Source organism: Salvia hispanica, chromosome 1 (assembly GCF_029641045.1).
Source record: "Salvia hispanica isolate PSC_SH4W2 chromosome 1, Shi_PSC_v1, whole genome shotgun sequence".
Lineage (NCBI taxonomy): Eukaryota > Viridiplantae > Streptophyta > Magnoliopsida > Lamiales > Lamiaceae > Salvia > Salvia hispanica.
In genome coordinates this window covers 35,203,848-35,231,813 of record NC_142692.1, presented here as the reverse complement: position 1 = coordinate 35,231,813, position 27,966 = coordinate 35,203,848, and the positions used below count along the sequence as shown (strand labels likewise).

The window sequence follows — 27,966 nt, the reverse complement described above, 5'->3', positions numbered from 1 at the left end:
AAAAGTAAAGTTAAGCAATTGTTGCCAATAACAATGAAGACCTTATTTAAATGTGGAATTTTGAATTCGAATTCATACAAAATTTTGTCGAACTCTCAATTTCTGTCACCTCGAGTTGTTCAGCTCATCTGCATTTCGAATTTTTCATCAAAATCTCATAAAACTTCGAAGAAAATAGCCAAAGATGGTGATCCAAATAACCCCGGGGATCCACTTTTCGGTGAGATCCTCAAAATTATGGATAGTGAAGGCAATGAATTTGAAAGAAACGCTCCTTTTGTGTTTTCAGCAATGAAAGATGTAAACTTTGAAGGAAATGTGGCAAATTCGGGAGCATATCCGTGTAGGCTGCAAGGTGTTTGTGGAAATGCCGATGAGAAAAATGATGAGTCTTTGGCTTTGGATGAAATCGAGGCGGTAGATGTTGGTCCGGTTGTTTTTAAAGTGATTGGGATTGTTAGGTGCGAGAACAGCTCGCTTTCCATGGAGGAACGGTTGGAAAAGGCTGATTGTAGATATAATGAAGAGGTTGTTGTCAGTGTGCTGAAGAAGTGTTTCAAAGTTCCCAAATTGGGACTAAAGTTCTTCAATTGGGTGAAAAGCAGAGAAGGGTTTCGACACACGACCAACACCTTCAATGCGATGATAAATGTAGCCGGGGAAGCTGAGGAGTTTGGGTTGGTTGAGGAGTTGGTTGAGGAAATGGGGAAGAGTGCTTGTGAGAAGGATTTGAGGACGTGGACGATTCTTGTGTCGTGCTATGGCAGTAGAAAACGGATTGGGAAAGCATTGGTGGCGTTCCAGGAGATGAAGAGAGCTGGTATCGAGCCTGATGCAGTTGCATACAGAACAATGCTGCGGACGCTCTGCAATGCTAGAAAGGCTGATATTGCATTGGAGTACTACGAGGATATGGTTCGTAATGAGGTGAAATTAGATGTAGATTTGTGTAAACAGTTGATGAAATGCTTTGCATTGTGTGGAAATATTGATGCTGCTCGCTTGGTTGGCGAAAACATGATCAAATCTGAGATTTCCGAATCTCAAGTTTATGGTATGATGTTAAAAAGTTTTTGTATAGCAGGGAAGATCACTGAATCATTGGAGTTGATTCGTGATCTGGAGAATAAAGACATCTCACTTGATATGGGGATGTTCGAGGCGTTGGTGAAAGGGCTTTGTAGCAGAGATAGGATTGAAGACGCGATGGAGATACTTGAGATACTGAAGAAGAGGAATGTATTTGATCAGAACATATACGGAATACTTATTAGTGCGTATTTGGGGAGAAATCGAGTTTCTGAGGCATTCGGTCTTTTTCAAGAGGCGAAAGGGTATGGAAATGTTTTGATCTCCACATACACGAAATTGATGCAACACTTTTTCTGGAAGGGTGAATTTCATAAGGGTTTGGAGATGTACAATGAGATGCTTCGGCTGGGATTGAGATTGGATAGTGTGGCTATAACTGCTGTTGCAGCTGGTTATGTTCAGCAAAATCGGATTTCTGAGGCATTGGAAGTGTTTAAGAGTATGTTTGAGATGGGAATTAGGCCTTCATCAAAATCGTATTTGGTTTTCATTAAGGAGATGTGTAAGATATGCAAAGCAGATGAGGTAGTCGAGATTTTGAATGAAATGCAGGTCTGCAAACTAAGTAACGTAGACGAGATATTGAGTGAGGTTCGATCTTATCTTGAGAAGAAAGGAAATGTAGAGAAGGTGAATGCTATTAATAGGTTTTGTACGTCTTTTCATAGAAGCGTAAACAAAAAAAATGCTGATCAGTGCAATGAACCAGAAAAGTTGGATCCGAATCCAATGCTGCAGAGAAGGCCGGCTCGCTTTGAGGAGTCTGAAACGAGACAAGATGGCTACCCTGATGCACAAGAAGTTCGCCTAATTTTATCATCCTCGGATGATTGGTGCTCTATACAAGAGAAGCTAGAGAGACTCGGTTTCCAGTTTACACCTGACCTTGTTGTGGAAATTTTACGAAGTTCCAGCCTTGATATCGGTATTGCCTTGAAGTTCTTTGCGTGGATCGGGAAACAGCCTAATTACAGTCACAATGAGAAATCATACAACATGGCCATGAAAATTGCTGGTCAGGGGAAAAACTTTAAGGAGATGAAAAGCTTGTTTTATGAGATGAGGAGACGGGGCTACTTGATAACAGCTGACTCGTGGACAATCATGATAATGCAGTATGGTCGAACAGGGTTGACGGATCTGGCTTTGAGTTGTTTTAAAGAGATGAAGCTGAGCACGTGTAAACCAACCAAAAGCACATATTTCTCTATGATAGCCTCGCTTTGTGGAAAGAAGGGCCGCAAAGTTGATGAGGCGATCCAGATATACGAGGAAATGATGCAAGCGGGGCTTGTTCCGGGTAAAGAATTGGTTGAGGCTTATGTTGGCTGTTTATGTGAAGTCAATAGATTGTCGGATGCCAGAAGATGCGTTGATTCTTTACACAAATTTGGTTTCTCGATTCCACTGTCGTACTCCTTGTATGTCCGGGCCCTTTGTCGTGCAGGGAAGCTGGACGAAGCTTTAGCCCTAGTCGATGAAGCTGGCTGTGAAAAGCATCTCCTGCAGCAGTATACCTATGGTAGTCTTGTTCATGGCTTGTTACGACAGGGGCGGGCAGAGGAGGCGTTGGAAAAGATAAATTGCATGAAACAGCTCGGCTTTCACCCTACTGTTCATGTGTATACATCGTTGATTGTTCATTTCTTTAAAGATAGAGACACAAACAGAGCTTTGGCTACTCTTGAAGAAATGAAAGAACATGGCTGTCAGCCTACTGTAGTCACATATTCAGCTCTGTTGTGCGGTTACGTGAGATTGGGGAAGGTTAGTGAGGCTTGGGATGTTTTCCACCGTCTGAAAAGGGAAGGCCCGTCGCCTGATTTCAAGACTTATTCTATGTTCATAGATTGCCTCTGTGGAACAGGCAAGTCAGAGGATGCTTTCACACTTATCCCCGAAATGCTGCGTGATGGGATTGTCCCGAGTACTGTCAACTTTCGAACGATTATGTATGGACTTAATAGAGAGGGAAAACCAAATCTTGCACAGGCTGTTCTAAAGAAGAAGTTGGATCTCAAAAGAAGAAGACAAGTGGTAACATAGGCATGTCTTGTTCATTTATTATTTTTTGCTAAAGATTGTTTTTTTATGTTTCCCATTTTATAACATTTAATACTTTTTAATTTCTAATATTAATGCAGTTCTACTCCTGTCAATATGTTCAACACTTCAGCTAGAGTATGAAACTTTCTGAATCAAGGTAAACTGATTATACTGTTATGTACTTAAATTGGAAAGATGACTGAAAAATGATACTAGTATCGTTTTCCCTTGCGTGTATGAGCATCCTCAACTTATGTCGAATAAATTTGTCTCGAACCCCAGTAAACTGTGCCTTGTGAAGTAACTTCACTTTTGTTCTCTCTCGTATGCAGCACCGTCTGTGCTTTGAGTGCACAACACTATCCTGTCTGAAAAGGGATGTGACTTGATACCTAAATTGCCATAAACGGCTTGATCCCACATCAGGGGCAGTGACTGAATGAAGTCGAGGAGCACAATGAACGTTGCTCAAGAGCAAGCACTTCCAAAGGCAGGCCTCTCTCAGCAAGCAGCTCAGCATAGTTCACATAGCAGTGCTTCAGAGACGGGGCAATTATAATACTCGGTGATGACATCAAAGATCCTTCGCTGCTCTATGAAATAGAGAGTACTTCCATTCCATAATATCACAGGTGGTTGAAATCAGTTGAGCAACCAAAGGTCTGTCCTAACATTGCAACTGTAGTTAAGAAGTATCTCTTAAAGAAGCTCTTTCAATCTCGTTTATAGCACGGTCTATGAATGTTTTAGTTGGAAGAAGAAAGATTTGTAGAGTTTTAGTTCCTTACTTAAGTCAGTCAATCTCTTAAAGGATTAGATATTATCAGCATTCTTCTTGATGATATGAGTGTAGATCTGTCCCATTTTTGTTTTCTAGTTTTTTTATTGAGCATTCTCACTCTATGTATTGTTTAGGATATCCATCTTCAAAAAATTATTTGCAACTAATTGGAGTATGGTATAAAGAAATTATATATTTGTTGTAATATATGGATCCAAAATTTGAATTTACAATAGCAAATTCAGTAAATCAAAATATAGATTACAAAGGAATACAAAGTGTGTTGTCTGTAAATTACAACATACTAATGGATAATTTCTTGTACATTCACACACATCTCAAACCCTAAAAAATAACACAAAGGGAATTAAGAAATGAAAAGAGAAATAAGAATCCCAAAACAGAATAGAAGGAAACGAATCTTGGGGGAAAAATGATGAATAGAATACAAAGCAGCTCTAGTCTTCAGCAGAAAAGGGAGATGACAAAATTCACCGAAAGACTCTTCAAATGCCTGCATCCTCCCTGCGTCTCGTAATAATCTTCCAGACGTACACACGAAGCAGAACGCACTGGTGCCGACGCAATACTTCGTCCTACTCTATCTTCATTACGGATCAATACAATTATACAAAACATTGCTGATTTCTGCAGTGATCAAACGCTGGTAAAATCTCAATGTTGCTGCTGTTCGTGTAATTTCGCGAGTATACGTCCCCGGATCGTCTATAATTTCTTTGCTGGTATCTTAAGAAACCTTGAACGGACCACTAGAACCGAAGGGGTCAGAGTCATCAAATGAATAATTGCTGCCGTGGTCAAAGCCCCTCGAGCTGCTCATGGAGTCAAACCTAGTATGGGTCTCTCCACGGGGTGATGATGCATTATCATGTGGGCTGAATGAATCATATCTTGAGAAACTCTCAAACGGGTCTCTTGAATCATTGCCGTACCTCGGAGAATCTCCAGCCCTCGTAAGTGGGGTGCTGGGAACAGAATCCTCAAAGAACAGGTTACTCTTTGGGAAGGCACTTTCTGCGCGGGGAGAGCTGCTTCTTTCAGGACTTGCACCAAAATCATTAGAACCGAAGAAATATTTTTCGCCGTTCTTTGCACCATCTGGGTCCTGATAGTAGTGATGGTAAAATAATCAAGATATGATCACATACAGATCCAAATAATCATTTCTATGCAATGATTTTGTGGTTTCATAAATATAATAAATAAGAGAAAGCAGGCAGCAAAACTACTTGCCTTAGTATTGAAGCCCCACACTGAATCAATATCATCATTGTTATCAAAATCACCCCAAGAAGGTTCATTAAAGCCTCTGTCGGTCATAGAAAAAAGGTAAGGACCACGCAATGAAGAAACTCACAAGACAAGTTTGACGATTTAGAAAGCTGAGTAATGCAATGGCGTATGGCGAAAAACTAAACCTGTGGGTTTCAGTATCTCCATCAGAGCTTTTTCTGAAATGTCCATCCGAGTATTCATTAGACGGACTTTCATATGGTGTTGGCCTCTCTGGACTTCCATGTGGACTCTTTGACTCATCTGCACCAAAAACTGATTCTTCATCAAAGGCACTAGCCACGGCAACAAAGGGTTTCTCAGGCTCGGATGCATTTGATGGTGAGTCAGGGGCATAACTATGGGTTGGAGAAGAATTTTCTCTCTCCAAAGATGCTGACTTGCCATTTTCAGGAAGGGAAACGTCAAAAGAAAATCCTGTAAAAAAAGAAAAAAATTAATTTTTTTGACATAATGCAAGAATTCATTGGAAAGGCAGATTTCAGAGAAGGAGATGCTTGACAATTATGTGGGGATGAGAATGGGTATGTGTATGGAAGTGCAATTGCAAGAGCAAGGGTAAGAGATGTCAAACCTTCATCATCAAACTTGTCCCAATCTTCATCCCATACCGCTGCTATCTCTGGGACACCAGGTTGCCAACCTTAAGAAAAAAAAAATATTTGTTTTAATGGCTAGGAAGTAATGAACTAAATTCAAATCAAGCAAAAAGAATCAAATTCAGGTATTACAGAATGGATGAAGTGGACAGAAAGTAGGGGTATGAACACAGATCACGAAATAACATCTTGACATAGTTTCAATCGTGGGTATGAACACAGATCGGTAATAGGAGTAATAATAACAACTCTACATAGTCTCAACCATGTCTCGACATCGGTGATTCAGTGCATGCTACATACCTGGTTGGCCTCATGTTTGAAAAAAAAAACTATTGAATCTCTATTTGGTAGCCAATGATACTGGAAGTTTTGCTCCAACGACTAACATTAACTACTAAATTGTTGTCCCTCACTAACTTTAAGACTACCATAGCCCATGAGAAAAAATCGCAACCAGAATATTCAATCTCTCAAGCTTCCATAAATTTCTCAGCAGTGCATCTCAAGCATTGCTTCAAGCCTCGAGTCTTGACCACTTCATTTCATGGGTTTCATGTCTCCCTCAGCCTTATATTCATCAACTTCCCTCCATTTCATATTTATATGTCTCCACTAGTTCCGATTTTAAAACTTTTATTGGCTGATCTTCTGCTACCAAACACCTATATCATGGACTACGAGCCCTAATCCTTCCTTTGTTTTTTGCCCCTAAAATTTTCAGTCTTGTTTTTAGGACTATGTAAAACTGAATCCAATAAACTCTTAACGAGAAAACTAAATCCAAAAATGCAGAAAAAGAATCAGATTGAGTAATGCAGCACACAGAACTTCATTTTTTTTGTTTGGGGGGGGGGGGGGGGGGGGTTGGTAAGCAAACACAGAGAAATTTCATAGCCGATAATACAGGATTACCTTGGGGAAGCTCAATTATTGCTGCAGAGTTAACTTCTATAGAATGTTTCTTGCAACGTTCAGCCAATGCCTTCAATAGTTCCTCAAGATCGGATTGTATACGATCAGCACGCACCTAAAACCAGGTATGTATTAGAACATGTAAAAGATCAATCACCATCCTAGCTAAGGGGCAGTACTAACCTGAAGAATACCATCAGCACTTCCACCTTGTTCCATTTTTGTGATTGCTTGTTGTAACTCCATCTTCCGCTCCTGTAAATATGTAATATTGGTTTTGAATCGGTTTAAATGATAATTGCTAGAGGGAGAAATATTCAAGTGGGATACACATTAACCATAATCATATTGGCTGTCGGTGATCATACTGTTTTGATCTATTGAGGTTGATTCGTAGGAAAGTGATGGTAGATGCAGTGTAACACTATGAAGAACAACATGATGATAACAACTTTCAACTATGCTGATGGCAATCATTGGGATGTGAGTGGGGAGACCTCAATACAATTCTAAGTAACTGAGCAATCATAATTCATAAAGCTTCGACAATCGACAATCAGCCAAGCAAACAAGTGGACAATATGAACAAGACCAGCAGTAGGATCCAAGTAAAAATTGCCTGAATATCACGAAAGGAAGCCTCTTCAATAGTTAACTTTGAATGGATTTCTGCAACTTGTTTATATTTTTCTTGATATTTCTTCTCCAGCAACTCAGCCTGGAAATTAAATAATAATCAATGATATTGTGACTACAAGAAGGTAATGGAATCAAGTGTTAAAGCATGTATCTTGAATTCCAAACATACCTCGCTCTTGTCTGCTCTAGCTCTTTCTGTGATTTCATTAAGTCGATTATCACATCTACTTTTATACAAAACCTGAAATATAATTTTGATAAAGAAGAAAAATTATTGTAAATCATACACATCAAATGTAGTAATTAACTGTGGTGATACATGATTACAATGATGGCGAAGAGCAAACAAATAGTTAGCGAGTGCAGTGACGTACAAGGTCTTGCATTTTTGTCCGATAGTATTCAAGCTTCTCTCTGGAATCCAAAAGCACATTGTCCTTGTTGTCAACCTAGCACTCATCACAATAAACTTGTTAGACCATGTTACAGAACTTGCAGCTCATAAAGACATTAATTTTTTAAGTTTACAAAGAAAAATGGTGTGTGCTAACATCCTTACATGAGGTAAAAATCTTCATCAAAATTTATTTGAAATTTCAGCTAGTTTGAGAGAAAATGGCAAAAAATAATCTTATTAATTGGATCTTTTCCACCGAAAATATAGATAATTAGCAATAAAATGGAGATATACAAATCTTCAAGCACGCTCATGACAACAAGACAAAGTATAATGGCTGGGAACACTTAAATCAGAAAAATAATCCTACATACAACAAAAGATGCATGGGGATGACATCATGGCTGTAGATACCTTTCCAGTAGCTTCTGCTGCTTCCTGGCCCCCAACATCCAAAGAATTGACCAGCCCATTACTGTGTTGATTTCCATGTGAGTTATCTAATGTACGCCCTCCAGAATTCTGATTGAATTGCATTGATCCATCAGCCTGAGAAACTACTGGCTGCATTGGTGGTCTTGAACCAGCATGCGAAACTGGTTGAGAACCAGGTATACCCTGTTGTTGTCTTAATCCTGAAACCAAGAGACAAAACAAACATCATGGAACAATTTGAAGGATGCTTTAAAATAACACAAGCGCAAGCCAGTCAGTACCTGAAGCAGGACTCCATGCCATGCCCCCATAAGCTGTAGGTGGACCTACCAAAGTTACTAAAGTTTCGTCCAACATGACACTGTTTGGGATCACAGATGGAAGAGGGTTTCCTTCCCTGTACCGCTCCATCCAATAGAGGGCAATGCAGAACTCCCTCAAAGAGAGCATGCTATCACTGTCTTGATCTGATAGATCCCAAATCTGCTTTAAGACCTCTGGAAATGATAACATATATATTGGTAAGTGTGCTGTTATCTAATACAGTAACGCCCAGGTAGATTTTCAATGTTCTAGAGCACACTCACACACCCAAGAACTGAAGAAAGAGGGTACGGGGAGAGAATAAATAAAGTAAGATCACCGCAGAGAAAACCATAGTTGTATTTCCACTTCATCTCTGGACCAATCAGAAATCCATAAATACAATACAACAAATTTAAATAGAGACATCTCAATCTATACTCCTGGTATATATTAGCATCTTTATAATATGTTATATATGACATCCTTTCAAACGGTTTGTGCACATGTATAACCACATAATCAGCAAGCACCAATGTGCTTCATGAAATTCCACAATATTTCCGGAAAGCAGAACGAGACAATACAAAAGAATTCCATTTGCAATCAAATAGCAATCGAGAATTGCAAACGGCATAACCATTAACCGCATAAGTATTTTATTTTAGGTGATCCACCAGATGACCAGAAAAGCTCATCATGGAATGGTGATGCAGAACATAAGTATTTTAATTCTTATGTGTATTGCAAATTTAATCCTAATGGTTTGACTTTTTGAGTAGAAAGTAGAAACCATTGGAAAGCTTCACGTCATAAGCACATTCAAGAAGCATGGTATGAATATAGCGAATGAACTTCATACCTCTTGGCAGTCTCCAACTCAAGAATAGATTACGCGCCTGATCACCCGTAATTTTCCCATCTCTGTCGGTGTCTTGTTCCATAAAAACTTTTGCATACTTTTGAATGCTAGCTCGTGTCATTTTTGGCCATGAAATCTGTGAGGTCCCTGATGTTGCATTCTCCATACCTGTTTGAAGTCCAGGTGTCAAGCCTGAGGAAGTAATTTGGGTTGGAACCTGCTGATTAGACTTGGGGACATACTGTGTCTGTGCAGCTGGAACTGCAGCAGATGGTTTTCTGATAGTGCTCTGTAAAGCTTCAAAAGGATCAGGCTTAGCCGAAGGCTGGACACTCGAACTAACAGGGAGAGCGGCAGAAGATGTAGGCAGGCTACTTATAGGTTGTTGTAGAGCAGAAGAAACTTTTTGGGATGAAGACTGATTTGCAGAGAACAGATCACCAGCAAACATGGCAGACGAATTAGGCCCAATACCTGAACTAGCCAATGCTTGAGGATCTTTGGCACCTGAAAAAGATGAAAGAGGGTGTTGGGAATTTGGACCAACTGCTGATATGGATGGATTAACTCCTCTATCCAAGACTTGTGTAGCAGGTACACCAGAAGCAGACCCAACCGACCAACCATTATTTGTGTTCAGAAGACCTACGCCAGTCATGCCTCCAGAAACATTTAGACCACCGGAAGCCTGAGGTTGAGACGAAGCAGGACCAGTAGCCATGGATAGAGGCGGTCTCATCAGGTTACTGTGAGAGTGGAAAATTTGTGGGTTTGTATTTGGGGGTACCTGGCCATACTGCTGGTTCATTCCAGTACTAGAAGGTTGCAGCTGCCCAAATGGCCGGTTCATACTTGTGTTTGTGGGTGGGGCCTGCCCAAACTGCTGGTTTATTGGACTGGCAGACTGTCCCTGTAAAAGCTGCTGGTTCACTCCCAAACTTGAAGGTACCATCCCAAACTGCTGGTTCATGCCAGTAGTAGAAGGCATTGGTCTAAGTTGTTGGGTCATGCCCGAAGTTGACAGAACTGTTCCTGGTTGCTGGTTAAAGCTGGAACTAGGAGGAGCTGGCCCTCTGAATCCAAGATTTTGAGAAGATGGCTGCGGAGTCGACCCCACCAGTGTCAATGGTGAAGCAGCCACTGGGCTTGGCTGTGGTCCAGGTGTAGCAGGTACATTTATTTGGGGAGGTGGGATTTTTCCAGAAGCTGGAGTATATAAGGCTGCATTAACAATATCTTTCGTCAACTCTCGCTTGCTTTGAGCCACTGTCACAAGCTTAAGAGCATTATAAAACTCAGGACGACTGAGAAAGCCAGTGCGATTTTGGTCAGCGATTGTCCATATCTGCAACAAAAATTTCAATATTGAATGAACACCAGAACAATATAATCATCAAACAAACCAGGATAAGATAGACGGCCACTTTGACATAGCTGCCAGTCTCAACAATCGCCAAAGTGTAAGACAGCTACCATCAAGAACAGTTTAATAAATTTACATAATGATCCTAGTATTCCGATGCATCCCGCCCCACAGCAATCAGTTAGGAAAGTGAGAGGTCCAACTTTTGCAAATAGACATAACGTATGAAACAACCCACACAAAAATCAAAAGCAAAGCCCTCCAATTCAATGATACCAACTTCATCTATCATGGAGGTGCTATGTTTACCAAATGCACATTATAACATAATTACAACATTGCAAAAAGACTAATCATATGCCATCTCTCAATCATGATTATCGCAGTCACCAGCAAAAACATAAAAACCACTTTAAGCCTCTTCCATATTGAGTATAAACTTCTAATAGGAAGTAAGCAATCCAACTCAATTGTTCGGTGTACTACAAACATCGCTGTAACTCACAAAAGTTCATCACTCAATACAGCTCTCAAAATCCAAACCAGCACTACTAACAAACATCACCTCCCATCCCAAAAAAAAGATCAAAACTCCTAAACATCCAAATCCTCGATGATTAGATACAGAAAAGCTTAAACTTGAATGACGGATTCCACATGCCATCGAAAATTACTAACGCTAAGTTGCGAAAAACTCGCAGAATACCCAAATCAAGCTATAAAACAAAACAAATAAGTAATCAAATTGACCTGCGCAAGAACTTGTCTTGGCAAATTGGATCCTTGCAGAAACGCCACCGCCTCAGCTCCACTGATCCGGCCGTCGCGATCCGCATCTGCCTTCTGGAAATACTCCTCGAATTTTTCCGCACTTGCTCCCGCCATTTCTTTTGTCCCTTCTCCAAACCCTAGATCACCGCATTACTCCATCAATATCACTTCCACCGGTACCTATAGCTCCAAATGCGCGACGCAGTCAGCTCAAAGCTCAAAAAGAGCTCGGAATTGGCAAATTGTAATCAGTTGGTGAGAAAATTGGGGGAATTCCACGACAGATCGGAGGAGAAAGACGGGGAAGATGATGCGATTGGAGATGAGAGAGAGACGATTTAACGAATAGTAGATTTAAACTTCCCTATAGCTTTGTTGGTCGTAATATTTTTTTGTGGGGAATTTCATAAGGTACAACATTGGACGTCACAAAGTACAACATCGGTTTGCACAGTTTTGATAAAAATTAAATTAAATACAGTAGTTAGACATCAAAATTTGGAAATAATTTATATATTTATAAATAATTCAATTATGGAGGAAAAGCGAGCTGCAATTTCGTATTTTTGAGGTGATTAATTCCGTGTTTTTGGTGTTGTTCATCGTGATTCAAGATGTATACGTGATTGTGGGTGAATTGATGTGGTGTTTTTAGTGAGGATTTCTGCTTCTCATGAGCTGAAATCATCAGATACATTTCATGATCCTTGCCTATGTCCATTTAATCTGCGTCTTGTAAAATCCTAAACTGCATTTTTTAGCCAATTGCGGCTTTTGGATGATTAGCTCTTTGGTCAATTGCAGAAAATATGTTGAAATTAATTTGTGTAGAGACACTGATACTTGAATCGGAATTATCTGAAGAGCAAACCTATAGATACAAAAATTGCACACACCAGCTGTTTGATACAATCTGCAGAATCCATTTACTTCTTTTTGGAGATTAAGATACATTAAACAGAACATGAATTTAATCAATCCTCATTAATAAGTAGTCTATTAAGACATTCTTCAAAGAATCACCCTAATGTTGAGCACTATGGTGTCCTTAGAAATCTTTGGTGGAGACCTTGCTCTGATACCTGTCTTCAATATTATTCTTGAATTCAGGGGGCATGTTGTTCAAGATCAAATCTTGGAAAGTTTCCTGCTCCAGCAAGCTGGTTGGAAAGTTGTCGAGGTTGGAACACCTTCGAATGTTGGCCTCTTTGAGTTTCTTCATTGCACCGTCTTTGACTTTCAATTTCTTGAGATCACAGAGCAACCAGAGTTTTAGAACCTCAAGATTCTTAAAGCTTTCACTCGGGCAGACAATTTCCTCCCCGACGAATGAGTTACCGAGCAGCCTCAAAACTGTTAAATCCGGGAGCTGTCCAAGAGTTGGCATGGGATCTTCGGATAGAAACGTCAATGATAATGTGAGAACCTTAATATGAGGTGGGAACTGATCCAAGGCTGGAAGTTGTTGCAGCTTCCCAAGTAACTTCATGTGAGAAAGTTTTTTCAAGCCTGAAAACGGCCTTAAACTAAGATCTGAAGGATTCCCACAATCATCTTTGGATCGCAGCCTCAATGATTGAAGATCCTTTAGGTCAGAAATCCACCCCACCAAAGCATCTGTAGATTGACCTTGACCTCTGTCTTGGAAAGTAATGCCTAACTCTCTCAGGTGTTTCATCTTGCTCAAACCATTTTTGATCGGGCTCTCGTGGCTGACTGATAATCCCCAAAGTGTCAGGAGATCAGGCAATGATTCTCGGCAACGCAGAGGCGCATCCTTGTCTAGATGGACTTCATCAAGATTGAGATGCTGGAGATTCTTCAGTTTCCAAATGGTGGTCGGGATCTTGTCTATACGTGTATGCTTCAAGTCTAACGTTTGGAGATAAGGGAGTTCACCAACTGATTTAGGAAGCTTGTCCAAGAAAGTCCATCTCAATCCCAAATACCTCAAATGGAACAAGTCGCCTAGGTTGTCGGGCAAGTTAGGATTGTAGACTCCCTCCAAATCAAGAACCCTTAGCAAGCCGAGCCCTTTTCCCATTTTGCTAACAAGAGAGTTTACATACTTTGCTGGAGTATCCTTTTTCTGTGGGTTGAAAGATATGTAAGACCTGACATGTCGAGTTTGACAAGGCTCAAGTGGACCATTCCCAGCATCAGCATATTCAACAAGTCTCCTCATTTCGCAAGAACCATCTGATACAGGATGAACATGGAAAAGGCGGATATCCCGCGCCTGTTCCAACAAGAGGTCATGGAGAGCTCCTTGCAACCGACACGTTCTAGCACTTCCATCTGACCTTTGTTTCGACACCATTATGAAGCTGCGTTTCACCAGTTTTTTGAAATACTCTTGCGCCCCATCTTCTTGGAACTCTACATTCTGTCGTTCTATGAATCCCTCAGCAAGCCACAACCGTTTCAGCCTCCTCACTGGAATGTCGAGTTCTCTGGGAAACAGTGTCATATAGATGAGACACAGTTTCAAATGGTGATCCAGATCATTGTAGCTCAAGTTCATAATGTCTGAGGCTTGCCAATTTCTATCGATCTTCTTGACTATTTCAGACCACTTCCCTCTCTCCTTCATTGACAACAGACTGCCGAGCAGAACAATGTTCAGAGGCAGCCCCTTGCAAACATCATTAATCTTCTCTTTCAGAGAGTTTTCTGGATCTGTCAGTGAGCCCACCTTTGTCATGAACAACTTCCAGCTCTCTTTAGGGCCGAGCTTCTTCAAATTATACATCTGCCTCTCCATTGGATCAGCATGCATCGCTACTTGCTCATCGCGGGTGGTAAGGATGATCTTGCTCCCATTTTGTTGATCTGGGAAGGCATCTTCAAGTCTTTCCCATTGATTCGATGACTGAACTCCATCCAACACGACCAAGTATACCCGACCATTGAGTTCCTTCTTGAGACTGTCTTTGAGGGACTTCTCATCGCTTGCATCTTGCACTTCCGATTTCTTCTTCACCTGGTTCAGCAAGGCAAGCAGGATGTCCGTTACCGTAGATTCCTTGAAAATGTTCACCAAAGCAGCAGGCTTGAACTTGTTCTTGATGCTTCTGTTTCCATAGACGGCACGAGCCAGCATCGTCTTGCCTGAGCCCAGTTCCCCTACAATTGGGATTATCAGGTCATCCGAATCCTCCAGCCTATGCAGGAGATCTCCCACCTTGCCTTGGTATCCGACCATGGATAGTCCTTTCCCATTATAGGAGTGACTATACATGAGCTTCGAATGCTCATACCTCTCTCGGATCATTGAGGCATCACTGCGTGAGAGCACTTTGAAGGAGTGGTTCTTGTGTAGATTTACTGGCCTTTCTTTTATGTTTCCTAAAGCGGGACTGCTCTTGACGCGCTTCATGCTTGAGCTCAGGTCTTGAGTTTCTTCACGAATGGAAGAAAGTGTAGGAGCCATTTTAATCTCCAGTCTTCCATCTATGTTGCTGCTTTCAAGGCTGTTTGTTCTGCTCTCCACGCTATTCATGCTTGAGCTTAGACCTTGAATTTCTTTATGACTGAAAGAAAGTGTAGGAGTCTGTCTGATTTCCGGTCTTTCCACTGTGCTGTTGCCTTCAAGGCTGTTTGTTCGCATGTTGAGCTTCTTAACTTTCGTCTTAATATTGCGGAGTTTGTAGTCGAGCATTGGGAGAGCTGGGAGTTTCTTGAGGAAGCGAGCATGATTCACGAGGAATCCGTGCTTCTTCCTCTGGCGGGTGAAGCGAAGAGCAAAGGACTCGATGGAGTCCTCGATTGAGTAGATTTGGCTTAGGTACTCCTTCCTCAGTTTCTTGATTTCTTCCGCATTTGGTTTCTTATCTGCAGCACCAACCAAGGAGAGCCAGCTCGTATCCTTGAGGATCCGCTCCATCTCCCTGAGGTGATAGCCGATGATCTTGCTGCTCGCGAAGGACTTGTCCTTGATCAACTCCCTTAGCTTCTGGAGCACCACAGATGCAACTGCATCTACAGCCATGTTCTCACCCATTGATGATCACAATGTGTTGGAACAAAGTGAAGGTTAGTGATCACAACTTGTGCCTTCTTGCTTTTATGATGGATGCAGTATCTGTATATGTGTGTGTGTGTGTGAGAGAGAAGAGAGTTGAAGAAGAATGAAGATGTTTAACTGGTCTGGAGTAGTTATTGCTTGATTTTATGATGAATGTAATACTTGTTGTGTGTACTGCAGTGACGAGAGGGAGAGAGAGAGAAGTGAAAAAAGTTAAAGATGATAGGGAGGGTGGGGCATTCATGTTATCATGTACAATTATTGGATTGAACCAAGACTTTTCTGATTTTTCCCATTCAAGAAAATGAAAATAAAAATACTAAATATTAAGACTTTCTGATTTTTGTATTTGCCTATTGTTTGGTTAAAGAAAGCATAAATTTATTAGGAAGCATCGTGTGAACAGACTTACTGTTGGGTAGGCCTGCCAAATTGGGTACCCGCGGATACCCGATCCGAAATTTTCGGGTACCCGATCCCGAAATTCTCAAAATTCAATACCCGATACCCGACTCGAATTTGATTTCGGGTACCCGAATATCCGACTCGGGTATCCAGTCCCGAAAAATCGGGTATCCAGTTCCAATTGTGATTTTAATTTTTTTTTTTAAATTAACTACGAACTTTTAGAATTTATTTAATATTATTTAATTCAAATTTAATACAATGTTGAAGTACTAATATTCAAGTAAAAATAACTACAAACTTTTATAAATACAAAATTCTTATAGTAGCTAAAATTTAAGAGAAAATAACTACAAACTTTTAGGAATACAAAATTCTTGTAGTAGTTCGAATTTAAAAGAAAATAACTACAAACTTTGAAAAACACAAAATTCATAAGTTATACATATTAAATTTTTTATCCTATCCACAGTAAATCAATAACCATCAAAATTCATAAGTTCAAACATTCATCCTTTATAAATATCACAATTCAATAATTCATAAGAATCAAGATCTAACATTAATATCATCAAAAAATTCAAAATTATAAATATCACAAGTCAATGAAATTAAAATTTAATTAAAAAAATTAAATTACATATCTTACATGCTAACTATTAAGTATTAATTAAATTATAGTTAAGAAGTTATATTACATTTAATTATAATAAAAATATTATTTTATTAATTTTAGAAAATAAATCGGATAATTCGGGTATACCCGATCGGATATCGGATAACCCGATACACGATAATCCAAAATTCTCACTACCCTATCCCGATCCGATACCCGAAAAATCGGGTTTCGGGTATCCAATTATCCGACTTTTCGGATTTGGATATCGGGTATCCAATACCCGATATCCATTTTGACAGGCCTACTGTGGGGCATTATTAATATTTAAATCCAAACTCATATCTTATGATAAATAATCCCTTCGGGTCATATTCTAATGCTTATAGCACCCTAATCCAAAATTAAGACCAAATCTCCACCCTTAGATTTTAAAATAAGTGGATGAGATTAAATCTTACGAATCTCAATAAATAGTAGATAAAATATCAACAAAAGGGTAATATCGTCATTATGTTATCATATGATAATTTTCGTGAATGTCTTTTTATATCAACATAGTGTATTACAAATATCAACATTATGACATAAGAATATCAACATTGTACAAGAAAATATCAACACATATTTATTGAGATTTTTACATGGTTTTATTGAGATTTTTTGATGTATTTGTTGATAAAAATCTGGTTATCAACATTTACGAAAACTAAAATAAAAAATACCAAATTTCATCATCCGAACGTCGTCGGAACATATGCAATTGAGATCTCGTTGGAATCCTTATAAAATTATCTTTAATTTGATATATTTTTTGCGAAAAAATAATTTAAATCGAGAGAGTTACGTAAATTTAAAGTTTTAAGATGATTTTAATGAGATGGAATTGACATTAATACCCTCTAATTTTATTTATTAATTTTTTTAATTAAAAATATAATACATGTGATTTCAATCACTAAATCTTCTAATCTAATAGCTAAGATTTAGTCTTAATTTGAGATTGCTAATTAGTCAGCAATTGATCACTCCCTTACTTCCTTGTCCCATAAAAATTACTGTTGAAATATTTTTACCTGTTTATAGAAATAAAACTTATTATTAAAATGAAAATGGACTAATTTTGAGCCTTCGAGGGATGGCAGGAGTATTTGTAATTACTGATATGAACAAAATTATAAATTTGCTACTAACATATTGCTTTAGATTTATAATTTCGCTTGGCTCACTATGATTTCATCTCAGATAATTTATTGTGGAAGGATAGCCAAAATGTGAGATGGAGAATAACAACAAAAATTGACTATTATCCCATCTTCAGTGCTTTAAGTTGTTCCAATGTTATAAAAAGTAGTCGATTCAACATTATCTTTTATTCTCACAAAATTTAGTGAATAGCCAAAATGTGTGATGGAGAATAAATATTCACATTCGCAACCAAAATGGACTATTCTTCTCTATCTTCAACATTTATCTCTTTATCTCATAAAGTTGTTTTTATCATTGTCCTCAGTTGATAGTATTAGGGTTTAGTAGTCCTTACTAATAGAATACTAATATTTTTTATAACAAAAAAGAAAAAAAGAGAGAAGGAATTGCATGCATGTCTATGTCTATTACCAAATCAAATATCACACAACTTTATGAGATCAAGTGTGTGTCCATGATATATAAAAGCATGCACAAATCCTAAGCAGAGTACAAGTTTTAGTGGAAAAAAAAATCAGCAAAGGTTGCAAGAAACTATTTTGCTTGCATTTTAGCTCTAGCATGACCTTTAGATATCTGGAACTGCTCAGTGATGCCCAAATGTGCCATGAGAAGCCATACATGGCTGAGCAGCTCTCCGCCCTTCCGCAGCTGGTGGGCGTGATGGTGTCCGCTGCAATGTGTGGCGGCGTGAGCCAGCATCTCCACCCACACTTTGCTTATAATCTCCCACCTCTGCGACTGTACCTTCACATCTAAGAGAGACTTGGCCAGTTTACAAGCATCGAACAGCACAGTTTTGCTCCGGTCGCCCTTCACTTTAGCCGGTGTCACTTGGGTGCTCACTTCCAGCAGCTTCTTGCATGCCTCGCCTTTCGTGGTCACGCCCCTCTCTCTGAAAAACACTTTTGCCTCAGCACACGTGTCCCGGAACCTTATCATCCCGATCCCCATTGGCAGCATGAAAGGGTAGACAATGAGGAGATACAGCATGTATTCAGATATGTGCTTGCTGTGGCCTGCAAGTTCAGCCTCCCTGCTTTCGTTGTCGGGTGGTTCCAGCGAATAGCAGAGGTCCGTAGCGATGTGCCAGAGGAGGATCCTCTGGTCAAATTCTATCTCTTTCATCTCACCAAGACGGAGGGAGGGATACTTTTTAAGAGTGAAACTTCCCCTTCTATTCCACATAGCAGCAGCAGAGCAATTTGTGTAGCTCTTCAACTCCTCGAATATTAGCTCTTTCAAATCTCTGCCGACGTCGACAAACGACTTGTGCCACTGCTTTTCGAAGTAGTGATAGATTCTAGTAACCTTTCGGATACTTCTAGGCAACACTGCAAATTTGTTTCCGACACAAAGATCAAGTAGATTGTGTTGAGCAGCTTTCTCCGACCATCTCTTCTTGACTGGCTTCTGAAACCATAGAATTGCGCGAGCAAAACTAGTTGTTCTGCGACTTCTGTCACTTACCCTGAGCCTACGCGTCCAATCTGAGTTCACGAGAGCACTAACAGCGTATATCTCTAAGAAGACAGCCACCCCAAGCAACAAGTGAGTGATCACCAAGTCCAACACCTTGTACTTGGCTTTATCGCACATGAAGATGAACACCATCCATGCAATGAGCATGAGCGAGAAAGTAATCATCTTAAGGAAACATCCCGTGAGATTGTAGACTGTGGATGCTTTCGTGTAGAGCTCATCAAACATGAATCCAAGCTCAATCTCAACAACCTCAAAAGCTTTCTCCCCCGACAGCGTCATGAAGTAGGATGTGCTTCTGTCACGATCTTGAAAGCTCAAGATTGTGTCAGCAAAGAGGCGCTTAAACGTCAAGAATAGGTCATAAGCTTCTCGTACACCTGGTTCATTGGGGAAATTGTGCTGAGCAGGAACATGTCTTTCTTCAACCTCATCCACACTAACACTGAACCCTTCAGCCTCCTTCAACGCGTATTCCCCCATGAATTTCGCGTAGTTGGGCCCCGGATCAGGCTCTGGGAGCATAGAGTCACGGAAATTCTCACTATTGGCTGCACAGAGCGTGGACAAACGCTCTCCGTACTTAATTCCACCCGCTATAAAGATGAGGGCACTCAAAGAGGGAAGCAAATCCGAGCCGGGGGAAGCAACAAGTAGTACATAGAAAGCAAGGCCAGTTTGAATCACCATCCCCACCAAATGTCTCAGCCACAGCTCATTGTCTTCAAGAGAGTACGCTGTGATGGTGTCGGGGCCGCCTAAATGCAGCAGAAAGAACTGAGCCCAGAACCACCTCAGTTCAATCCCGGGTTCATCATTAATCTTGTTGTGGCACTTATCAAGGGTGTTCTTCGAGATAATGCCAAGCGAGACGACAGCCACCCAATCTGCCAATAAGTAAGCAGACCAGAGAATGAATCGGATCCAAACTCTGCATATATATTTCCTGCGACCACCCAGAGTGATCAGCAAAATCTGCAAGACGAGGCTGAGGATGATGGACACCCTGACTTCCCATTCGTCGAAGAATGTCATCAAACTTAGTGGAAGCACATCCAGCACTCCCTCCATAATGCTTCTCCTCTTCTCAACAAGAATCAAAACCCCAACTACTATTCGTTTTAGCCAAAGACGAAATAGACAGCATCGTCAGATTCTATTTCAAGTTAGATCATAGCTTCACAACCCAAGCAAGAAAAAAGGAAAAGAAGAAAGCTCAATCAAACTGCAGGTAGTAGCATTTTAGCCAGAGACAAATAGACAGCATCATCAGGTTCTGTTTCAAGTTAGATCATAGCTTCACAACCAAAGCAAGAAAATTGGAAAAAGATCTAATTACAGAGCCTAAACATCTTACATCAACCCAAACAAAGTGTTTCTGTAGTTTGGATTATTTCACCTTTTTGAGGGAATTTTCTCATCCCTTTGTCAGACCTACTCATCAACGTTCTAATATTTCTCTTGTTTCTTGTCAATAACACACACACACACACACACACACGAATCCAAGCTCAACAAAGGAAGTAAAGAAGAAACAAGGGAGATGTACCTGATATCTGATGAGAGCGTTATCAAACTGTTTCAGCCAAAAAGCAACTTAGAATTTGCTCCACCATTGATGATCTTTCTACAAAACTACACAGAAATTGCAAAAAAGTTCTCAACTATTTTACCCATTTGCTAGAGTTGAGATAAAAACAGCATCTTTACCCGAAATCGGATAGAACTACAAAAAATAGTCTGTTTCCAACTTAAAAGGTATAAAAAAAAAAAGAAAAAAAAAGCAGTCTTTTCGTGTATTTTGTCCATACCTACAAAACCAATCAATATATGTGTAGTTAAGTTTGTAACAGAAGTAAAAAAACTCGAATTTTTTGTTTTGTGGAAAAATGCAGCTGAAAGACTACCATTTCCTTCATTGTTTTTTGTCGAATAGTGAGCGTTCTAATGCTTAAGTTGGCGCTAACGGATTTTTTTTTTGGAAAAAACTATTCAGCCCATTATATACAACCATAAATTGGTTCAATAAAGAAAAAACTGATTTAGAGCATTCCCAATAGTTTCCCTAAAACCTCCCTTATTTCTCTCTAACTCCTGCCACATCAGCGCCACGTCAGCACCATAATTTATCCCCAGTTTTTAGCCAACTTTTAACCAACTGCTCCAATGGTTTCTCCCTTATTTCTCCCTAACTCAACATTTCATTTTTACATCATCACTAATTTAATTGTTTTATTTTTGTATATAATAAAGCTAGCTAATTTAATTGTTTTATTTCTCCGTTGGGGTGGCTGCTGCATTCGAGCAAGCTCGCTTTGTATGAAACGGGAGATATAGTTGTTGACTGGGTTGTTGGCGAAACCCGCGACATCCCATCCGGTGGGAGCGGGAGGTACCTCCTCTTCGGAAGAAGAATGAGATATCTCCTCGTCGGACCGAGAATGAGAAAGACGATTCAGAATTCATTAAATATAGATGGAGAGAGAGAAAATAAATGAAGAGAGAAAAGGGATGAGGATGAGGAGAGAATGAAGAGAGAAAAGGGATGAGGATGGGGAGAGAATGAAGAGAAGGTGTGTATTTATAGGGGGGAAATTAAAAAATATATATATATAGGGTTTTGATCTATGAAGACCAGATTTAAATACAGAAACGCAGAACAAAGTCATACGTAGGGCATTTTTAGGTCATAGTTAGTTTATTTTTAGGTCATGCTAACAAAGCATGACCTAAAATGATCTTATCATGACATAAACCCAAATCTTATAATGTGACCTAAAACTACTTAATTATGACCTTCCGTGTTTTGGGTTAATTATTGACCATTAGATCATCTAATCCTAGGGCCAAGATTTGGGCTGCATTTCTTGATTTAAATGCATTCTTATTTTGATCATCTCTCTCTCTCTCTCTCTCTCTCTCTCTCTATATATATATATATATATATATATATATATAGGAGTGATCAAGGTCTAACTAATTTTAAGTGTATAACTAGAGAATAAATCTCAGCCACATATCTTAATACTCCAAATTAATCCTATGGTTTAAACAAACTTTCAAATTTTTATGAGAAAATACTTGTCTAAGGGCATTTTTGGAATTCAATATTTCAACATGAATTAATCAAATTTATAATCATCCATCGTGAGTTTATCGTCAAAATCTTCCCAAATCATTCTCCAATCTGAACCAAATTTAGCTTAGGATTTCTTCCAAAAATATGAAATTCCCGATCTGAATCAAATTCAAGCGCGATTTCTCAGATCTGAACCAAATTCAGCTTCGTTCTGATTGAATTCAAGCGCGATTTTCTCAAATCTGATTGGATCGATCAGCGCGAATTAGTTTGGATCGATCAGCGTGATTTGATTCTGATTGAATTCATCACAACTGATCAAATTCGCTCCGGATTAACCAACGCAATTTGATTCCTTCATCGCGACGTCTGGACTCCTTCAAATGGATTCAATTCCGATACATTCATCGGAAGATTATTTCGATTCTGATTCCTCTTCATCGGGAGAGGAAGGAGAAACTGAATCTAAAGGTAATTATCAATTATTATCAATTAAGTGTTGTTGCTCAGCATGATTAGATCGTGTATGATGTGAAAAAACGTTAGAGTGAACTATATGTGACGAACAGTGAAGTAAATATGCTCTATATTGAAGTAAATATTGTTTATATTGAAGTATATTATTCATTACAGTGAAGTATAACATAATTAAAGTGAAGTATTCCAGTGTTAGCGTAAAGTGTTTGTGATTCATGGTTAAAGTGAAGTAAAACATGGTTAGAGTGAAGTATTCATGTGTTATAGTGAAGTGTCTGTCATCTATGATTGTAGTGCTCTATTTTTCCATTCAGTGAAGTAAAACAAGGTTAGAGTGAAGTAAAACATGGTTAGAGTGAAGTAAAAAATGGTTAGAGTGAAGTGTCTGTCATCTATTCTTGCAGTGCTTTGTTTTTCCATTTCAGTGAAGTAAAACATGGTTAGAGTGAAGTATTCTAGTGTTATAGTGAAGTTTCTGTCATCTATGATTGTAGTGCTCTGTTTTTCCATTCAGTGAAGTAAAACATGGTTAGAGTGAAGTAAAACATGGTTAGAGTGAAGTGTCTGTGTAGTGCTTTGTTTTTCCATTTCATTGATGTAAAACAAGGCTAGAGTGAAGTATTTGTCATCTATGCTTGTAGTGCTTTGTTTTTCCATTTCAGTGATGTAAAACATGTTTAGAGTGAAGTATATTTTTGCTCACAGTGAAGTATATTTTTCTTACAGTGGTTTATGTACCAAAATGCCCCGATGATTTGAAACCAAAAATTGGACAAAGTTTCATAACCCTTGATCGTGCATTGGACTTCTACAACAATTATGCTCGATATGTTGGGTTTGACACCCGTAAGAAGGGATCAAAAAAGGAAAAAGATGTCATTACTTGGATTTATGTGGTGTGTAGCCGAGAAGGTACAAAGCAAAGAAAAAATGAACAACATGAGGTGAAACGCAAGCGTTCTTCTATTAAGTGCTTTTGTAATGCTAAAGTGTCTTGGAAGTTTTTTATGGGTGTTGGTTATGTTATACAAAGTTTTGTTGAAGAACATAATCACGAGATGGTTGAGGAACGCCATAAGCGTTTTATGAAGTTGAACCGCAATTTGGATTTAGTCCATCAGAAATTCATACTTGATTGCGCTAATGCAAATATCGGTCCAACTTTAAGTTTTAGCTTACTCAAGGAAGTACTTGGTGGATTAGATTATGTAGGGTGTACTGTTTTAGAAGTACGCAACTACAGACGCGACCTTAGAGCATACGTGGAAGGAGCTGATGCACAAATGCTATTAAATGAGATGCGCAGGAAAAAGGAACTTTGTGGAGCATTTACATATGAATTTGAGGTCAACTCAAAGGATAGACTGACACGTTTGTTTTGGTGTGATCCAACTGCCAAGAGAAATTATCATATGTATGGTGATATTGTTTCTTTTGATACGACATACTCAACAAATAGGTACGTGCACACTAATTACATTCACATGCCTTGTTCTTTATTGAGCATTTAGTGAACTACAATAAGCTTACAGTGAAGTATATTGAGCATGGCTTATATTGTACTGTTTTTATTCATTTTAGTGAAGTATAATGAGCATTTAGTGAACTACAATATTTGCTTACAGTGAAGTGTATTGTGCATGCTTGTATTGCTTTGTTTATCCAGTTCAGTGATGTAAAACATGCTTGTAGTGAAGTATTCCAGTGTTAGAGTGAAGTGTCTGTCATCTATTATTGTAGTGCTTTGATTTTCGATTGCAGTGAAGTAAAACAAGGCTAGAGTGAAGTATTCCAGTGTTAGAGTGAAGTGTCTGTCATCTATGATTGTAGTGCTCTGTAATTCCATTTCAGTGAAGTAAAACATGGTTAAAGTGAAGTGTCTGTCATCTATGATTGTAGTGCTTTGTTTTTCCATTTCAGTGAAGTAAAACAAGGCTAGAGTGAAGTATTCCAGTGTTAGAGTGAAGTGTCTGTCATCTATGATTGTAGTGCTCTGTAATTCCATTTCAGTGAAGTAAAACATGGTTAGAGTGAAGTAAAACAAGGCTAGAGTGAAGTGTCTGTCATCTATGATTGTAGTGCTTTGATTTTCGATTGCAGTGAAGTAAAACAAGGTAAGAGTGAAGTAAAACATGGTTAGAGTGAAGTAAAACATGGTTAGAGTGAAGTGTCTCATCTATGATTGCAGTGCTTTGTTTTTCCATTTCAGTGAAGTAAAACATGGTAAGAGTGAAGTACAACATGGTTAGAGTGAAGTAAAACATGGTTAGAGTGAAGTGTCTCATCTATGATTGTAGTGCTTTGTTTTTCCATTTCAGTGAAGTAAAACATGGTAAGAGTGAAGTAAAACAAGGCTAGAGTGAAGTATTCCAGTGTTAGAGTGAAGTGTCTGTCATCTATGATTGTAGTGCTCTGTAATTCCATTTCAGTGAAGTAAAACATGGTTAGAGTGAAGTAAAACAAGGCTAGAGTGAAGTGTCTGTCATCTATGATTGTAGTGCTTTGTTTTTCCATTTCAGTGAAGTATTCTAGTGTTAGAGTGAAGTATTCCAGTGTTAGAGTGAAGTGATTATTATTTATGTCTTATAGTGATTTTAACATGTAGGTACTGCATGATATTTGCTCCATTTACGGGCAAGGATAATCATGGTCGCCCTGTGACATTTGCTGCTGGCCTTTTATCCAAGGAAAGTGCCGACTCCTTTTCATGGTTATTTAAACAATTTGTGAAATGTATGGGTGTGGCTCCAAAGCTAATCGTAACCGACCAAGATTTAGGAATGAAAGTTGCTATTGCAGAGGTTCTTCTTAGTACGAGACACAGGTGGTGCATGTGGCATATAATGAATAAAGTTGCTGACAAATTGCCAAAGAACATGCTTGGTAGTGAAGAACTAAAGCAGGAATTGAATGCATGTGTTTGGTCGGAGTTGATAGAGCCTGATGCATTTGAAGAATCTTGGCATGCTATAATGGAAATATATGGGCTGGCCAATAATGACTGGTTTTCATCAATGTTTGCATCTAGAAAGTTTTGGGTTCCAGCCTTTTTCCGTGATTTTCCGATGAGCTCGTTGATAAAGACAACATCTTTGTCTGAATCACAGAATAGCTTCTTTAAAAGGTACTCAAAGTGTCGGGCTAACCTTATGCTATTTTATATGAACTATAACCATGCTTTGGAGGCTCAGAGAAGTAATAGCGCAAAGCTTGAATACTATGATTCAACAAAAGTGCCTATATTGCGAACAGAATTGGAAATTGAGAAACATGCGTCAACAATATATAGTGGTAGTGCTTTTAATGCAATTCAAGAGGAGATAGTTTATGCATGTTTCTCTTTGTCTTGTTCAACTCTAGGAATGTCTACCAATAGAGAGAATGAAGTATATAACATAAATGACAAGGATTCAAACTCATGGACAGTGACTTACTCCATTGGCGATGACACCTATTTGTGTGGATGTAAAAAGTTTGAGAGACTTGGTCTATTGTGCAGCCATATACTTTGTGTGTTGAAATATAAGTTTGTTAAGTTGATACCCGAGAATTTGCGTGGATGGAGATGGTTGAAGTCACAGTTTGTGAAGCCAATACATGGAGGCTTTTGTGATGATGAAGAAATACTCTCTGTTGTGGACGAGAAGAAGATTGCATTTAAAAACTAGTATGCATTATTCTTTGAAATAGCACAAAGTATTGAAGGGAACATTGACCAAATCAATGCATTTATTGCAATTATTGAAGAAGGTAAGAAGCAGCTTCTCGGAAGTGTTGTTCTGTCTTCGACAGAGAAGAGAACATTGATTGAGAATTTCTATGGCTCACAAGTTCCAAACATTATTGAAGTTCATCCTCCTAATGTTGTCAGTACAAAGGGAAGTGGTAGTAGGAGAAAATCCAAGAAGGAGTCGGCAGTGAAGTTAGCAATGAAACTAGGCCGAAAGTGTGGAAATTGTCATGTGATTGGACACCATGATTCCAGGAACTGCAAAAAGGTGAATGAGAAGGCAAAACAGAGGCAGTGAGTATTTGGAAAGAAACAGTTCACTTTGTAGCCTTTTTAGAGCACCAATGACTCATTTTTATTACACTTTTGAGTGATTTTTATCTCAATTCAAACTTTGCTTTTATGTTAAGCTCAATTGCGAATAAATTCAATTTTATTTGTGTTCGTTTTACTGCTTACAAGTCTTTAGTTCGCTTATTACATGTTTTGGTTCATTTATAGTGATGTAATATTGATTATCGTGTAATAAACAAGAATAGATGACAAATACTTCACTCTAACATTGGAATACTTCACTCTAGCCTTGTTTTACATCACTGAAATGGAAAAACAAAGCACTGCAATCATAGATGAGACACTTCACTCTAACCATGTTTTACTTCACTCTAACCATGTTTTACTTCACTCTTACCATGTTTTACTTCACTGCAATCGAAAATCAAAGCACTACAATCATAGATGACAGACACTTCACTCTAGCCTTGTTTTACTTCACTCTAACCATGTTTTACTTCACTGAAATGGAATTACAGAGCACTACAATCATAGATGACAGACACTTCACTCTAACACTGGAATACTTCACTCTAGCCTTGTTTTACTTCACTCTTACCATGGTTTACTTCACTGAAATGGAAAAACAAAGCACTACAATCATAGATGAGACACTTCACTCTAACCATGTTTTACTTCAGTCTAACCATGTTTTACTTCACTCTTACCCTGTTTTACTTCACTGAAATGGAATTACAGAGCACTACAAGCATGGATAAACAGACACTTCACTCTAACACTGTAATACTTCACTCTAGCTTTGTTTTACTTCACTCCAATGATGTGCATTGTGCATATAGTGAACTATATTGTGCATATAGTGAAGTAAATAGCTCGAGAGTAAATAGGAACTAACTATTGAATTTAAATGAAGTTTTGTACAATAGTTCATGAACGCTTGAAGTTTACAATCATGTTTTCCACATCTATGTCCATGATTTTCTCACATTCTTTATAATGCTTTGATGTTGTTACCATGTTTTTTAATGACTCATGGTTTATTTCTGACAACATTAATGCGCTGCAATACTTTGCTCTTAGTCTTTGGAGTATTCCCTTGCTCCTTGTAGATAATCCACATTTCCAATCTT

At 38.8% G+C, this 27,966-nt stretch overlaps 5 protein-coding genes across 7 annotated transcripts; 2 read left to right on the top strand and 3 right to left on the bottom strand.

Annotated features, from left to right (window-relative positions):
• The first annotated feature begins 9 nt into the window (after positions 1–9).
• Positions 10–4,093, top strand: LOC125222531 (Pentatricopeptide repeat (PPR) superfamily protein). Its single transcript, XM_089062897.1, has 3 exons — positions 10–3,138; positions 3,237–3,295; positions 3,471–4,093. Exon 1 carries the CDS (start codon positions 34–36, stop codon positions 3,136–3,138), a length of 3,105 nt encoding a protein of 1,034 aa, XP_088919023.1. The 5' UTR covers positions 10–33; the 3' UTR covers positions 3,237–3,295; positions 3,471–4,093.
• A 66-nt stretch (positions 4,094–4,159) lies between these two features.
• On the bottom strand, positions 4,160–11,943 carry LOC125222530 (uncharacterized). The gene is made up of 13 exons (XM_048125197.2): positions 11,497–11,943; positions 9,384–10,728; positions 8,500–8,715; positions 8,198–8,418; positions 7,761–7,835; positions 7,556–7,627; positions 7,367–7,465; positions 6,931–7,002; positions 6,748–6,862; positions 5,808–5,876; positions 5,359–5,650; positions 5,174–5,249; positions 4,160–5,045 (listed from the first exon to the last, which is right to left on the bottom strand). The coding sequence occupies exons 1-13, from the start codon at positions 11,629–11,631 to the stop codon at positions 4,668–4,670; spliced, it is 3,165 nt and encodes a 1,054-aa protein (XP_047981154.1). The 5' UTR covers positions 11,632–11,943; the 3' UTR covers positions 4,160–4,667.
• A 414-nt stretch (positions 11,944–12,357) lies between these two features.
• LOC148933681 (putative inactive disease susceptibility protein LOV1) lies at positions 12,358–15,732 on the bottom strand. The gene has a single exon (XM_089063303.1). The coding sequence runs from the start codon at positions 15,518–15,520 to the stop codon at positions 12,566–12,568; it is 2,955 nt and encodes a 984-aa protein (XP_088919429.1). The 5' UTR covers positions 15,521–15,732; the 3' UTR covers positions 12,358–12,565.
• A 2,428-nt stretch (positions 15,733–18,160) lies between these two features.
• Positions 18,161–21,010, bottom strand: LOC125218186 (uncharacterized). Of its 3 annotated transcripts, none has more exons than XM_048119811.2 (2): positions 20,806–21,010; positions 18,161–20,433 (listed from the first exon to the last, which is right to left on the bottom strand). In XM_048119811.2, the coding sequence occupies exon 2, from the start codon at positions 20,325–20,327 to the stop codon at positions 18,309–18,311; it is 2,019 nt and encodes a 672-aa protein (XP_047975768.2). In that variant the 5' UTR covers positions 20,328–20,433; positions 20,806–21,010; the 3' UTR covers positions 18,161–18,308. The 3 variants fall into 3 exon arrangements, with proteins under 3 accessions (XP_047975768.2, XP_088921744.1, XP_088921720.1); XM_089065618.1 differs by having other exon boundaries at positions 18,161–20,365; XM_089065594.1 differs by having other exon boundaries at positions 18,161–20,368; positions 20,806–21,009.
• A 4,414-nt stretch (positions 21,011–25,424) lies between these two features.
• LOC148933680 (protein FAR1-RELATED SEQUENCE 5-like) lies at positions 25,425–26,840 on the top strand. Its single transcript, XM_089061148.1, has 2 exons — positions 25,425–26,421; positions 26,503–26,840. Exons 1-2 carry the CDS (start codon positions 25,425–25,427, stop codon positions 26,838–26,840), a joined length of 1,335 nt encoding a protein of 444 aa, XP_088917274.1.
• Positions 26,841–27,966: the final 1,126 nt, after the last annotated feature.